Source organism: Cinclus cinclus, chromosome 6 (assembly GCF_963662255.1).
Source record: "Cinclus cinclus chromosome 6, bCinCin1.1, whole genome shotgun sequence".
Classification (NCBI taxonomy): domain Eukaryota; kingdom Metazoa; phylum Chordata; class Aves; order Passeriformes; family Cinclidae; genus Cinclus; species Cinclus cinclus.
Window position 1 is genome coordinate 1,316,439 of NC_085051.1, and position 15,152 is coordinate 1,331,590.

At 39.8% G+C, this 15,152-nt stretch overlaps 1 protein-coding gene across 1 annotated transcript in view; it reads right to left on the minus strand.

Moving 5' to 3' along the window:
• The window catches only part of SPON1 (spondin 1), a 168,731-nt gene that overhangs the window by 21,269 nt on the left and 132,310 nt on the right, over positions 1-15,152 (minus strand). Inside the window, exon 7 of the mRNA XM_062494983.1 lies at positions 4,512-4,576. Within this exon, the coding sequence (XP_062350967.1) occupies positions 4,512-4,576 (65 nt within the window). The remainder of the gene's footprint in view (positions 1-4,511; positions 4,577-15,152) is intronic.

The following is a 15,152-nucleotide window of genomic DNA, read 5'->3' on the forward strand; positions in this document are numbered from 1 at the left end:
AGCAAACCCACTGCAGCATCAAAACTTTGTACACCAGACATTCTTTGTCAAATGGTGACAGAAGAATTCTGGAAGACTGAAAGAGTTTTTATTCAAGAATAAAGGAAGGAAAATGCAGCCGAGTATGTCAGCATTTTCCCCTCTAGCTTCTTTGATCAACTCAAACTTATTTCTGATCAGAACAGTTTTTCTTTTCTCCACCAACTTTCTAGAGACTAGTCTTTGATTTCTGGAACAGTTTAAGTCACATTACCTATAACAATGCTAAACCCCCATATTTGGATGATGCTGTCCCATTTCCTGATATCCTCCATGCAAGCCAGGAAAAATAGCCCTAACATCCTTGTGGTCAGAGAAAAGAGATCATAGTTATGAAAAGCTTAAAAGGGAAAGAGGTGGATGGGATAATTTTAGGGCATGATGAGGTAACCATACTAACTTATAAACTTTGAATTAAATCCTTCCATCCATAGGAATTATAGAGGACCAGGCCTCCTTTTCTGCTGTTTCACAAGTTCTTACTGCAGGGTTCTCAGGTAATCTCAAAATAAATGAAAAAGAGCTGCTTAAATGGGTGAGGAAAAGTCAGATTTGGGCTCAAGATTTCACTTCAAGGTACATTGATTGTAACTAAGAATGGATGGAGGCAATAAAAAGTTGGAAAGAAAAAGAGGTTTTGTATTAAAAAAAAAGCGAGAGAGAAGTACGAAAATTCTTGTGTACACTTCATAAAAGCTAACCTCTTAATATGTCAAGTACTCTCACCATGTTGTTTGCCAAGATAAAATTCCTTGAATTTTTCATTGAAATAAGTTTTCTATAGGTTGACCTACTACACTTCAAATTTGCATATTGGAGAATAATTTCCATCCTGTGTGGGACCCGTGTTTGAATTTATCAGTGGTAGGCTGTACATGTGCATGGAATTTCAGATTGCACAGTGTTGCATAGGGTTGTATGCTACCCTGGTTTACAGGGAATATAAAAAAGTGATTAGACACAAGAATTACAATTCAAATACTTCTCCTTTTGTGTCCAGATTTGAAATAAAAGGAATAAAGGAGTAACAAAAAAAAAATACAAACAAGAACAAAACAAACAAAAAAGATGGCATATATTTTGGGAAAGGGAATTAAGGAAAAAATTGAAAAAGTTTTAAAAGCTCCCAGTGAATTATTTGATGTATATGAACTTTAAAAGTCTTGCCTTCTTTATCCCACATTGTTCTGTCATGGCTTGTTTATTTTGCAGGTGCCAGATATGCAGATTTGGACACCAGTGGTACTATCTGGTTTTGATATATTTTATCCTCCATACTGCCAAAGGCCAATGATTTGCAGCTGGGTGTGAAAATAAAATTTGACTCTCCCTGAAACATGGCCATGAGGAAGGGGAGCAATGAGCTGTGCACTTCTTTATACAAGAAAGATAAGAAAAACTACTTTGATTTGACAGAGTGCTGGAGACTGATACCAACGTGCTCAAGGAAGAACGCACTCCCTGAGAGTACTTTAAAATCAGAATTTCAGACACATGACTCAGTGATTCAAATATGAACAACAGCAAAATGTTTTATTACTCAGTCTGGCACTCATCCCTCTCGTGCTACCAGTGATGCTCTTTCACTTAGGCAACCACAAGACTGCTTCACAAATATCACCCAAAGCTGTCTCCTCTATGGAAAAACTCAGGAGAGTTTTCTGCATGCTGAGTTAAGAAACTGAATCAAGGATCACTCACAATGAAGGTGAGTGATAGGAATTAAAATAAAAATAGAAACCAGTGACAAAGAGCAGGCACATTGAGGAGATGATGTACAAAAAACAGGGCAGTGAAGTTTGGTAGGATGCTGTTTCCACATTATGTCACACTGGGAGATGACACAGAATCATGAGGCAAACTTTGCAGTGAGAGCAGGCTGAATTTTCCAACTTTTGACACTACATACCTCCATAAAAACATTATCCTGCATTTTATAACTGCTGTGAAGCACGTTTGGGAGGGTTTTTGTGCTGTGCTTATCATGGCACATTGTAATGCCACTTTGGCACTACTATCACACCCTATTATCCATTACATTCATAACCAAGGATTATGCAAAAAATAAAATATTCATGGATTTTAGTCAATTCTTGATTAGTAAGATGGTTGTGCTGTGTAGAATAATAGAAAGAAGTGTTTATCTTGAGGACTCATTATTCAATACTTGCACAGCTCTAATCTAAATTCCAAGAAGGATAATCCACTCTAGAAAATGTGAAATCAACCACAGTCAAAGAATATTGAAAATTTTTTCTTGTAAAGCTTAGATCACATTTTTAAGTGGAATCAAAAAGCAGGACACCATGTCAAAATATGATAAAAAATACTGTTTAAAAAACCAAAAATCAAACACTACCTGTAAATTGAAGGGTTAGGGGAACGCCTGCAAAGTGTTTGGAAGCAAAAATACCAAGATTTATTATTTTTGATGTTACTGAAAGGTGAAAACTGCCATAGAGAAAAGGTAAGAATTGACTGGAAAAACGTGGAGGATGTTGCAAAAACATTTGCAGGCATGTCTGTGAAAGAAGAACATGCTTTAGAAAGCATCTGAAGTTGTTCACATTCAGACTCTTGTGAAGTTTCTTGGGGCTGTATAAAATTAGGAATTATGATCGGGGCAAGACACTTTAATTAGCATTAATCGTTGTGATGTAATATATCCAAGGTGATGTATTGAGACTTCAGAGCAGGAGATCCCCTCTCCACCTTTGTGTGAACAAAATACAAACCTGCTCTATGCCAAAGGCTCCCAGGCAGCCACAGCAGCCAGCTCCAGGTGGCATTGTTCACTTTGGAAAGAGAAACCTCAGACACAGGTGCTGCTTTAGGACTGAAGTCGGAATGAAAAAATAAATGGCTTGTTTCACATCGAGAACTCATCAGAGCAGAACAATGAAAAAGTTTCCATTTTAAAGTCTTAATTTGGAGTGAATGGAAAGAAGGCAGCAAGGAAGAAAGTGCTTTCCACAGCTGCTGCATGGCAAACACTGCCAAATCCAGACCCTGGGAACTCCCAGGACAAGACCGTAAATAAGGAATTTATTTTAAGCCATTGCTGTGACTTCCTGCATTACACAGACCAAAAAAGCCCAACCTGCAGTTCCTGTGCAAAGCCTACAACCCTGTCTCAGGGTTAAAATATATTCCAGTAATGGAAAATCCATCTGATGCTCAGGTAAGCTGCTCTCGAGGTTGGTAAAGTCTCTTCCCAGACAATTTCCTTTTCATGAATTTCCTTAGATTCCATGCTAGGAGGGATTTCATACTTTGATACTTTGGTATTGGCTTTCTTTTTTCATTTGTTTGTTGGGTTGTGGTTTTTAACTAGATTAAAGAGGGATCAGCTATCAGAAATCTTTTCACTATTTAAGCTGAGTTCACCTCCTAACCTCTTTTTTTTTTTTTTTTTTTTTTTTTTTTTCAGAGGGGAAAGGGATAAAGTGAATAGCTTAAATCCTAAGCTTCTTAAGAGTTTCTAGAGCCTCTAGGGTAGGGGATGTTTTCTGAAAACTCTTTTGCATGTTTGTGGTTTGTTTTCTTTTTTAACTAACCTTCAAGTTTTCACATACTTTCTGAAATAGAGGTGACAACATCAGATACAGTACTTTACTAACTGCTTCCAGGAAATAGGAAACAGAACTATTCTTCTGCACAGTCTTGCAGTAAACTAACTGCCCTGCTTCTCCAAGGATTTTGCTGTCAGCTCAGATCCCTTTTACCGTGTTCTCATCTTTAGTCACTTCTTGTAGGTCTCACTCATTTGGGCTTGGATAATGACCATGAACTTTGGGTTCAATGTAGGTAAGTTATCCAGGAACCACCAGCCCTGCTCTGACACCCCCCCTGAAGGGCCATCAGGAAATTCAAGAGCATCCTGAAAAATTAGTTTTCTCCTCTTTTCTACTAAGTGCCGGAGAGCCCAGAGTCAGGATCCTGGGAAGCAAATTCCTGCCTCACTTGGTGAAACAACCACGCTTATGGATCAGGATCAGGAGGCCATCATGGAGTGTTTCAGACTGGGACTTTGCAGAATTAGTCCTTTGAGAGTTTTTTGTTGGTGGATGAGGATTTGCTGTAACAGTGCATTGCAGAGTGAGACAAAATGCTGCCAAAAAATTCTGCTACCGCATGCAGAGCAGTATAACATATTTGAGAAAGCATTGAATAAACATCACTATTTATATGTGGGAGGCACAAACTCCATGGGATAGTCCTGCTGCCCCAGCTTGCCAACCAAAGTGTGTTAAAAATGAAGAGATGCTAAAGAGGAAAGAAAGAGAGAAGCAGATGTGGGAAAAAACAAACAAACAAACAAACAAAAAAAAAACAAAACAAGGAAACAAAACACTGACCACCATAAAAAAAAAAGGATGAAAAACTCATCGAAATCATCTATCAACAAACTTTTAGGTTATTTCTTTACCCAACACAAAGCTCTTGAGACAGACAATGCCCTACTTACTTACACATTCAGAGGCTGCCAGGCTGGCCACTGTGCCTTGGCCTTGATGACTGTCAGAACCTCATCGCTCTGTGAAGAGACAAAGGACATTTTTACCATGAGAGCAACTTGTTTTTACAGCAGGAAAAGAAGTGCAAGGCACTAGGTCAAACTGTGGCCACGAGCTTTAAACACCAGCAGCAGTTTGCGGACGATGGTGATTTGGCATCATGAGCTCAGGGAAAGATTCCACCAGGAATCTGCCAGCTTGATACAAAGCAAGGACAGAAAAACATTGCTCTTAATACATGAAAGATCTACAGACAAAACCCAGAGACTGCTGCTCTGGGCAACCTAGCACACACTGTGAGCTTGTATGATGTGTTATTTATTATCCATATGTATGGAAGGATGTACGGAAGGCTCCCAAAGGCTCCAGGGTGAATTCACTGCACTGGTAGCACGTCCTCTTTGCTCCCCACTTGTGCATGTGAAAATCACAGGGTGAAACGTAGCAGCCATCTGGGAAAGCCCACAAAGCACTGCACAAAAAGTATTTCCTAAAGTCTGTTGTAATCCTTGCATCAGCACTTTTAAACTTTATATTGCTACAATAAACTCGGGACAAAGGCAGGAGGCCATTACCAAGGCTCAGATGCCCAAAAGACATCTATCACATTTCTTTAGAAGCATTTGCCCCATCTCCCTTAGGAGTCCACACCAGTAATTCCCCTGGAGGGACACAAAGCTCACGATTCACTCCCGTGATTTCTGCCTTCTTTTAAAAACATTTCCCAATTAGACCGAGAAACTCACTTCCTATATTACCAGTAATTGGCACTTCCAGCAGAGCCAACCTTTCAGTTTAGTGATAGCAGTGCCATTTCTTGCTTGACAGCAATAGTTCTGACACCCCAGACTAGCCCTAGCCCGTGCACCCTCCAGTTCAAAGAAAACAGGCTCCACTGGTTGTTTCTACCACTCTCAGTATTTTCTGAGCCCCTCTTTTTACCAAAGCAAGAGCATTAAGGGCCCTCTCTGTGACACAGGAGGCTTTCAGCCTCAGGAATATAAACGTGACATGACCCCTCCCTTAGCCTGAGTGGACGGAAAAGCCGCTTTTTGGAAATCACTTTAACAAATGCAGATGCCTGGAAAAAATCCTATACTACACGAAGCATCCTGAGCTAAGACAGCTGAAAATCCAACTCTACAATGGCAAGTAAGTATAAAGATATTTTACCAAGCTCCCACACTACTGATACAGGTAGAAAAAAGAGAATTTTGTGATGGCAGGGAGCAATCAAACAGCAGGCAGCAGGGCTATGCCAGCAGGCAGATCCTTGGGGGCAGGCACACCCTGAGTGAGCCCAACACTTCTCCCTGCCTGGTCCACGCAGGAGAGATTCATCACATCCAGGTTCATCCAGGGCAGCCTTCTTCTCACCTCCATGCTTACAAAAGTAGAGACAGTTTTGCACTCTAAGTGGTTTAAAAAGTAAATGATTAAATTAATTAAGTTAAATCTTGAAGTTAAAGGACATTGTCTGTCCCTGGCAACAAAATTTTCCTTAATTTTTAATTTTCCTTGTTTCAATATCCTAAAACTTTCTAGTCAGGCATATCTTCTTCCCTTGAGAAGAGATTTGCATTCAAAATTATTAACTGTGCATTTTACATCCCAACCAAAGTCTGTCATGAGCATAGATGGTTCCGTTTATTAAAGTAATGCACTGCTTATCTAATAGCAGGAAGCAATTATGTCACTGGTATCAAAATCAGTCATGTCTGAAAGCATTTCAACATGTGCTATTCGAATTAAAAATTAACACCAGGAGTAGACAAGCAATGACTAACAGCTCAGTAGTAAGTGCAGAGGGAGGGCAATCAGGAACAATGTATGGTGTATTCAGACATCCCTGAAATTTTAAGGGAGGTGGAAATTCAGATACAAACACTGAATTCAGGGACATCTCCTGAATAAAAACTTAGAATTAAAAAAAAAAAAAAAAATACAAGCACTGAATTCAGGGACACCTCCTGAATCAAAATTAAAAAAAAAAAAATGTATTGCAGAATCAGGTGTTCTGTTGAGCCTGGAATGAAAATACACATTTTTCATACATAGAGCCCCTTGCCAATTAGAAAGGATTAAGATACAACTCGAGTTCAGCCATTACTACTGCAGACTGATATTATAATTATTCAGGTGTCTCTGTCATGCACGTTCCCAGTGTTTCTAGTGAGGTCTGGCTGCCAGGCCTGGGGATGCCAGCCCCACTTGCCCCACGTGTGGCCACTGTCCTGCACCTCCCCAGCCTCCTGCAGGGATGCCCAGGCTGGGAATCTCCTCCAGAAACCAGGGACCTTCCTCTGTCTCCAGACCCTCCAGCTGGCTTCCACATTTTTGAGGATAAACATGAGGAATTTGAAACTGATGATACCCAGGAATTCACAACCTTGTGAAGAATCCATGGATGGAGATCAATCTGTGGAAAAGATACTGTGCTTGGATTTGCTGGCCAACCTCTTCAGCTGTAATTACTGGCAGATGGTAGAAGCAGAGAGGATATGAAGTGCCTGAGCAGAAACCCACAAATTAATAATAAATGACCAGTTGATGTAACCCAACTGCCTCGAAAAAGCCAACTGCACAGACTTTTTTGTAGAGGTATAAAACACCACTTTTTTTTATATCATAAAAATATAATATAATTTTATTCATTTTTCTTAGTGTTTGCTGTCCTTTATTTGTACCTGTTTTACTCTTCTCTTTATATTCCCAAAGTTTTGCTTTAATTAAATTAATTTAAGCAAACAAAGATTCAAATTCCCACCAAAATATGGAAAAGAGAACTGGGATATTTCGCTGTGGTATGTTGCAAGTTGTCATCAATTTTGTAATTATCTTGGAGGAAATAATTCAAAGTAATGAAACTCTTACATTTTGGCAAAGAAAATGAGATTGTTTGAAAAATAATGGAGTGTCAAAATGTTACACTGCCAGAAGTTGAAGGGAAGGCACCAGAGCTTCGGCTTGGAGCTGATGAAAATCCCTCCAGTGTGGTTAGACATAGACACCGACAGAACTCGGTCTGTCTCCTGAAGCTGCTTGTGCAATTTGTGGTTTATGTACAATTACGGGATTCCAGCTTCCATTTGAAGTAGAATGGCTCCTTCTCTACATGCTTAAAACTTGCTCAAGAAGTCCAGTGGGGCCCAAGTGCTTTCCAGATCAACTTCAATTTGATTTGGATTGTGGCCTAAATTAAAACATGCAAAAAATTGCAATTGACTCTCCTTTTTTCCACACCCACTTTCTACACTGGTGCTCAAGCTGGGGCTGAGTATTTGATTCACCTGCTGTCCCCCACAAAAGTAGTCCAAAAAGTCCTAATAGCATGATTTTAAAAGGCTGATAATGCCATTCTGATGCTGGCAGCCTTACTGTTACTCTGAAGCTGGTAAAAATTCATCCTTTCCTTTACATCCATTTGTTCCTGCAATGCATAAATGAATGCTCATGAAGAATAAAGTAATTAAAAGACAACACACAGAACCCTGTGGTATAAATCCACTGCTAAGTTAAAACCTTTTACTGTGCACCTACAAAAGATTAGAAGCGTTTCCTCACTTCAAAAACAGAAAGTGGGACATGGCTCAAAAAGGCAGCACTAAAGACAGAACTCGGTTTGAACTCCTTCTCAAGCAAGGGGACTTAAAACAACACGTTAGAAGGGTAAAAGCCATTTCAAAAGTAATGAAAGCTTTCAGGAAAAGTTTTAAGTATGATCCGAATACCTTTGGAATTAAAGGGAGATTAGTAGGATCTAGAAAGTCCTGTAAGTTATTCCATGTGCTGCTGCTACTTTTTGGCAACCAACATGATTAGCATCTATGCCATACTATTCCCAGGCTATTTTTGTAAGTTTTACTACTATTTTTATTTTAGCTCTGCCAAATAACGTTGGGAACTATCACTGTACAGACCACTTAGCACTTTGCAATGATGATATGATTCAGCTCAGCTAAACAAATTAATGTGTTATCTGACATCAAAATCAGAGTCAATTTGAGTCAGAGCCAGAGCCAATGAACTGTGGGAATGAAAAACACCTGGTTTGGGCCAGAGCTCAATTTCACTCATTTCATACTGCTGCTGCTTGGCATTCATTCCTTTGTTTGAGAACAGAGAACATTTAATTCCTTCCACAACATTCCTCTGAATGCCTTTCTATCCGCAGTGGGTTCATTTTCACAAGACTCACAAATAGTAGAAAAAGCAACATTATCTTCAGTTCCCAGATGATGAATTGAATGTCTCCTGGAAAAAAACACCCTACATATCGGAGTTCTAGGATAGCATCTTCCCCTGTAGGATTATCCTTCCCCTCAAAAATAATTTGTTATTAAAGGAGAAAGAGATAAAGTAGGAATGAAAAAGTGTATTGCACATTTCTGTGGGGGAACCAAATGCTATAAAAATTGGAATGATGTAGTGCTTTGGAGGGATTGTTGGGTGCTCTTAAAATCTGATCAGTCTTCTGTGATTGTTATAAATTGCACTTATTCCACCTCCAGTGTGTGCAGACACACAGAAATCACAGAGAAGAATAAAAACCCAATCTTGCCTTTAAAGTATTATCTAATGGAAAATACCTGAGCCTTAATTAATGCTTAAAAATGATGGATTTCCATGGCATATTAATCAAGGTATGGCATGTTTTCTCCTGTTGATAAAATCTGTAGAAAACTTTCCTACCTCAGTTTTGCAGATGTATTTGAATGAAAAGGGACGCTGATGTAGGCTCACTTCTGAAATTTGTAAAAACTTCAAAAGAAAAAGGAAGCAGGTAATTTTTGTGTAATAACAAAACATTTTTGTGAAAAAAGCAGCGCTGAGATGCAGTTCAACATGCAGAGATGTTTCTAGGAAAGTATGTACAACTATTGTTGTTTTTATCCCAGTCCTTACAAAAGAACATTTTTGAAAAGGTTATGCTTTTAGTCACAAATTGCTTCATTTGAGAGGAAAAAACACCCACAATTAAAGACAAAGACTTATTTTTATTATTTGATGAAAACTAAATCCTGTTTAAATATATGACTGACTTAGATCCAGGCAGATTATACTTAAAGCCAGTAGCACAGGTTTGGAATTATCATAAGCAACAGCAAAAATGCATTTCAGCCAGTGGAATTATACCAGAATTGAGTTTGCCCATTATTTTGACTTCTCTATGTTTATGAGAGCAATTTTGTGGCAGCTGAGAAAACCACACATATTATAAGATATATAAACATGCTTGAATGGAATTCATTTTTTGATCATAGCACCTGCAAATTCAATATTTCCCACAAATACAAATAGCCATTTCTTTAATTAAAAAGTCTTGTTTATTTTCCTTGAAAAATAGGTAATGTCGTTTCAGGTAATAAAATTCTGAGTTTTTCAGTTCACCAATTATGAAAGTCTGGGGGAAATTCCAGGCTTTTAATAATAACCAGTCAATTGCTAACAACCCAATTCTGGGCTTGAGATAGATAAAGAAATACTGCTGGGGTGAAATTGAATAAAAATGGAAGGAAAGCTGAGCATTTAAATCCGTTTCTGAAGTGTTACTGCTTGAAAACATCGCTGCTGCAGGAGAGCAAATAACCCAGCACCTCAGACAGTCCCAGCTTAAGTGCTGTGCTGTACAGGAAAGCTTGCCTCAAGGGGATGCTTAGCAGTTTTGTATTCACTTCTACAGAGAAAAACCTCTCTGTCAGATAATAAGGCTGAACATTTCCCCCCAATGTGGAGTTTTGTCCGTATTTCCCTGAAAATATGGAAATATGTGTTAAAGCTTCACCATTTCAGGATGGCATTTGCACAGCTCTCAGCTGACACTGTGTGCTTTAAAATAAACTTCCTAAGGGTATTATAGGAATTATAAACCCCCGACTTTTTAAAAGATTCCTCGGAGGGGATGCAAAAAGAAGCGTGTTCGTTGTCAATCTAAGTTTCTATCGCAGCAGCAGTGCCTCACTTTGCTTTCCCACGCTGCTGCACTAGCTGTCCTGCAGGGCTTCTTTCACTGAGGTGGAGTTTCCAGGAGGTGAACGTGGGCTGCAATTGCTAACAGAGCTGTTGCTAATGGCAACATGGAAAATCAGATGTGCTGGTTTATTTTCTCTCAAGGTGCAGTTCCATAAGCTGGGGTGCTCCCAGTAAAGCAATAATTCATGTTTTGCACACCATAAAGCTTAGCCGTGTGTGGTAATGAGCCCTAGGTATGCTCTGAGGATCTGAGCTCTCATTTGCTCTGCCTGAGCACATGCCTTAGAAAAGAGTCTCCCTCAAGAATCCAGTTCTTGATTGCATGTTGATTTTCTACTGCACGATTTGCTTCCTTCTACATCGAAATGCTTTGCTGTCTCTACCACAACAGAACCATTCTGGGACCCTAAACTACTTTGCCAAACCCAGGGGAAAATCTTTTTACTGCAGTTCACAATGGCCACTTTTTAAAGCAGGGGATCAAACTAGATTCTGAAGCTGACCTTAAGTGGTGCAACTCCAACCCTCTGCTTAAGAGGTTTATCCAACACACACCCTTTTGGACCTCCTCCTGTTTTAACTTTCCCAATTCCATCGATCCTTTAGGCTAACCTAGCCTTTAAATCTAAGTGCTATAAAGCTACTGCTATTTTAAACTCTCCAAAGATTGGACACCAGAGAAGCATCCAACACACTCTGTGTGCAATAAAGCAGCTGCATGCAACTGAGTGGCAAGACAAAACCTGCAGTCACCAGAGATAATAATAAAACTGGTTTAAATCACTAGGTTCACCCATCAGATTCACATTCAGGTACCTACAGCTATTTATTTTTTTTTTTTTTCTGCTAAGGCTCCTTGAAATAGTTGCAAAACAGTCAATGATAAAAAAGCACTGAGACAGGCTCTTGGGCATGCTAGGAATAAGTGAAACTCAACTGCTTAAATATAAACAGGAAACCTCAGGAGAAGGCTGGGGCTGTTCTGAGAAGCAGCCCAGGGAATGGGGGCACAGAACAATTCTGTCACCTGCTAAGTGCTGGCAGTGAGACTCCAGGTGTCACGATTATTCTTCCTGATGCTTTGCTCACACATTAGCCAAATGTAGGAGCTTGAGCAGAGGAGAAATAATTATTTGGATAATAGCAAGGGGTTTAAGATAAGTCCAGCAAATTAGCTCAGGAGGAGGGAGAGCTTTCCTGACCCTTGATAGCACTTTGACAAATCGATGTAGGGGCTTTATTCCATTTAGGATGTACAATAAAATTTTCTAAATGCACTTCAGCTGCTGTACAGAGGTAATCACAACAGCTTCATTTCCCCTCAGTAAAGATAGCGTGTCTAAGCCACCCTTTACCATTTCTTCCAAAAAACCCCAAACCATGACTCACCAAAAAACCCAACATAAATATAGCTTTTGAGGAAGTTAAGGGATTGAGGATCCTACCACGGATTATATTTTCTATAGTTTGGAAATCAATATTATTTTAGGGAAATCAACTTTCCACCCCTTCCCACCCCCCAGCATGTTCTGACTTCATCCTCGGTGCAATAAATACTCAGGTGGACCTTGTTAAAACCACTGGAGCAATTTATCATTGCACCTTGTTAGCACTCTTGCTTCTCTCTTGCAAGAACAGCATCTCCCCATCCACAACAACAGGGGCAAATCCAGAAACTGAGACTGGCCCTGGAAATTTCCTTGCTACTTAGAAATTCCAGAGGTCTGAGCGTGGGTAATGTTGTCATCTGTCTGTGGGGGTTCACTCTTGCTTTCCAGCAGTTAAACAGCAGGGAAATGGCATTTTCTTGTGGCCTTGTTTGGCTGTTGGTTTGTTTGCATGTTTTTGTAAGCTATTTAGCACTAACTGTTCCCCCAGAGCGGTGTGGGAAGTGAGAGGAAGGTTATCTCCCTACCTGGTGCCCACAACACTTGTTGCTTAAAGAGCTTCAGGTATCTTTACGTCAGTTAATATGACTACACTTTACATGTGCCACCGTGTAGAATTAATGTCAAAACAGGAATTACACCATACAGAATTAAATACTGTAGGAGATGCTACTGGAGTGACATCTGCATTCAATATAATTAACATACTAGGGGAGAGATATTAATTCCACTGTAGAAAGTACTGTTTGGGTCTCTGTTTTCTTATTTAGAAATGCAAAAACCAAAAGAGAAAACTAAGAGTTAAACCCCGGAGCCACAGTGCTGCATGTCATCCTGTAGTAACCAGATATATAAATGGTTGATGTTGTCTCTGTAATAAGCCAGACATGAAGAAAGGTGTTTGTCTTAAGGAACATCTCTAAAGGGCTCTGGAAAAGCCCATGGACTTCAAATTGCTGAGTGCAGCACTCATGTAGTTATTTTGTTTTACTTTTATTTTTATTTTACTGTACTCACAGTGTTACCTCTAAATGTAAGAACTTAGAAACAATCACTGCAGTGGGGTGAGGATAAATGTAAGTATTTCAGTCTTAGCTGTGAGATATCACTGACTGGCAGGACATGCCCTAAGGCCTGTCACCTCTGTGCTCCTCAAAATGCTTATTGTGAGGTGCATCCTTTGTTACTTCACGTGGTTGTTCTGAAATGGTTTGCACACTCACCTGTTTGTATGCTTATCTTTAAAGTTGATGTTCTGAAATTAGGTTCAAATTTCGCAGCTTAGCTGTTAAGCCATGTTATCATGAAATGACGCAGTGCATTCTTATGCCACAAACCAGGCATTTTAAATATTCCATGGCATGTTCAGCCCCCAAAAAAGTCACAGTAATTGCATGTTTAATAAACCTCGGTAGTTCTCATTCCCATAGTAAAGTACATATTTCTGATGTGATCATCCCATTTGTATTCCTTTGGGTCTCTAATAAACTCTTTTCTAGTAACTCCATGATCAGGATTGTCCAGTGTTAGAACTGTGCTCAGTTCTCTTAAATCAGGGGTACTATTTACAGACATTCATTTTCCTCATCTTTTACTTTGTCTCCCTCAAATCCTCTCTCATACCAGGCTTCTGCAGAGGGATTTCCAGAAGAGCACTGGACACCACCATCATTCACCATTTTACTTGTACAAAAAAAGCACCAGGCCAGACTGCTCCCACTGAAGTCCTAGCTCCAGGCATTGGGCCACTTTATTAAAATCCTTTGTTATGCCCTAAAACAAAATTAGGTTATTTTCTTTTTATCAATCTCTAAAGAGATTAGAACAGCCACGTTATAACTTCCAAAGGGGTTAATGACTGGAGCAGCAAAGCCTGGTAAACGCCATGTTTTATTACTCTCTCCACTGGAGTGACTTTAAGAACACATCACCCCGTGGTTATTCAGAATGAATGTTTTCAGCATGCATGCTTCTAATGCCAAACCCCCAACATTCCCAGGGCTGTCCCCTCCTGCCTTCTCCTGCCACTGCAGTTGCACACTGAAATGAACTGGTGGAAATGTTTGCTCAGAGTTGCTGAGCTGCTGCACCACAGTAAATGCTGGGAGTCTATTTAATACACAATTACTACTGCATTCTCTCAACTCTTACGAGCCAATTAATAGCACTTTGTATTTTCATGGCACCTTGCCTCAAAGAATATTAAAATGCTTTAAAATGACAGAGTTCTGGAGCTCTCCTGCTTGGAGCATTGTGCACACAAACTACAGAAAAGCTGGCAGGACAAATACACCACTTACAGTTCAAAAAGTATTTTTTCCAAGCCCCCTGACCAATGTTTGTCTGTCTGACTGCCAAGGCTCCAGCACCAACCTCAGCACCATGATGACACCACAGGCCTTGCCAGAATAAGCCTGACAATGACACTGTCCCTGCTCTGATGTAAAAACTCTGAAGTGACACCAGGTAATCCACAGGTAAAGTGGAGACACCGAGCTTTCTCTCCTACACTGCATGACTTGCTGCTCCCCTTCCTGAAAACCAAAGCAGCTGCATGCAAGCGTGGCACCATCCACAATCAATCTGAATTGGTGCTTAAAACATTGATTAACCCAGCGAGCACAGTCGAGTTGTCTGAGACACCCATTAACTACATTAATTTTGTGTAAACTAACGAACAAATAAGGATAATTTATGGTTCCAACTGTGTTTTTCACAAAGCCAAAATCCGTGTAAAAGCAACCTAAAAGGCACACTGTAAACCAGACCTTGAGCAGGCACAGCCTTGAAGAGCTAATGGATCTCCTTTCATATGCACCTGGTTCGAACTGGCTTATAAATGAGGACACTTATCTAAGGAAGGGACACAAAAATTGTAAAGAATTCCTTTCCCCCAGTACCATCCAAAAAGCTGGGCACCTGCTATCTCTCACCCTGTTCTTGATTAATTGCACCACAGTCTATGCTTGAAAAAAATAATCAGCCTTCAAAAATTTCTTTCCAGCTATGAATTCACCCTCATCCATCTCTACCCCAGTCAGAAAACAAGTGACCTTTTGCCACTCCATTCATTCTTGACAGCCAAAACAAAGTCTTCTGCACACCAGTAGACTTCCTACAGTGTTATTTGCTGTTATAAAAGCCAAACAGAAGACATAAGGTTTCACAGGAACTCTGCAAATGAAATAAAAGAGAAGATTGAATATGATCTAGAAAGAAATCCTACACTCAGGAA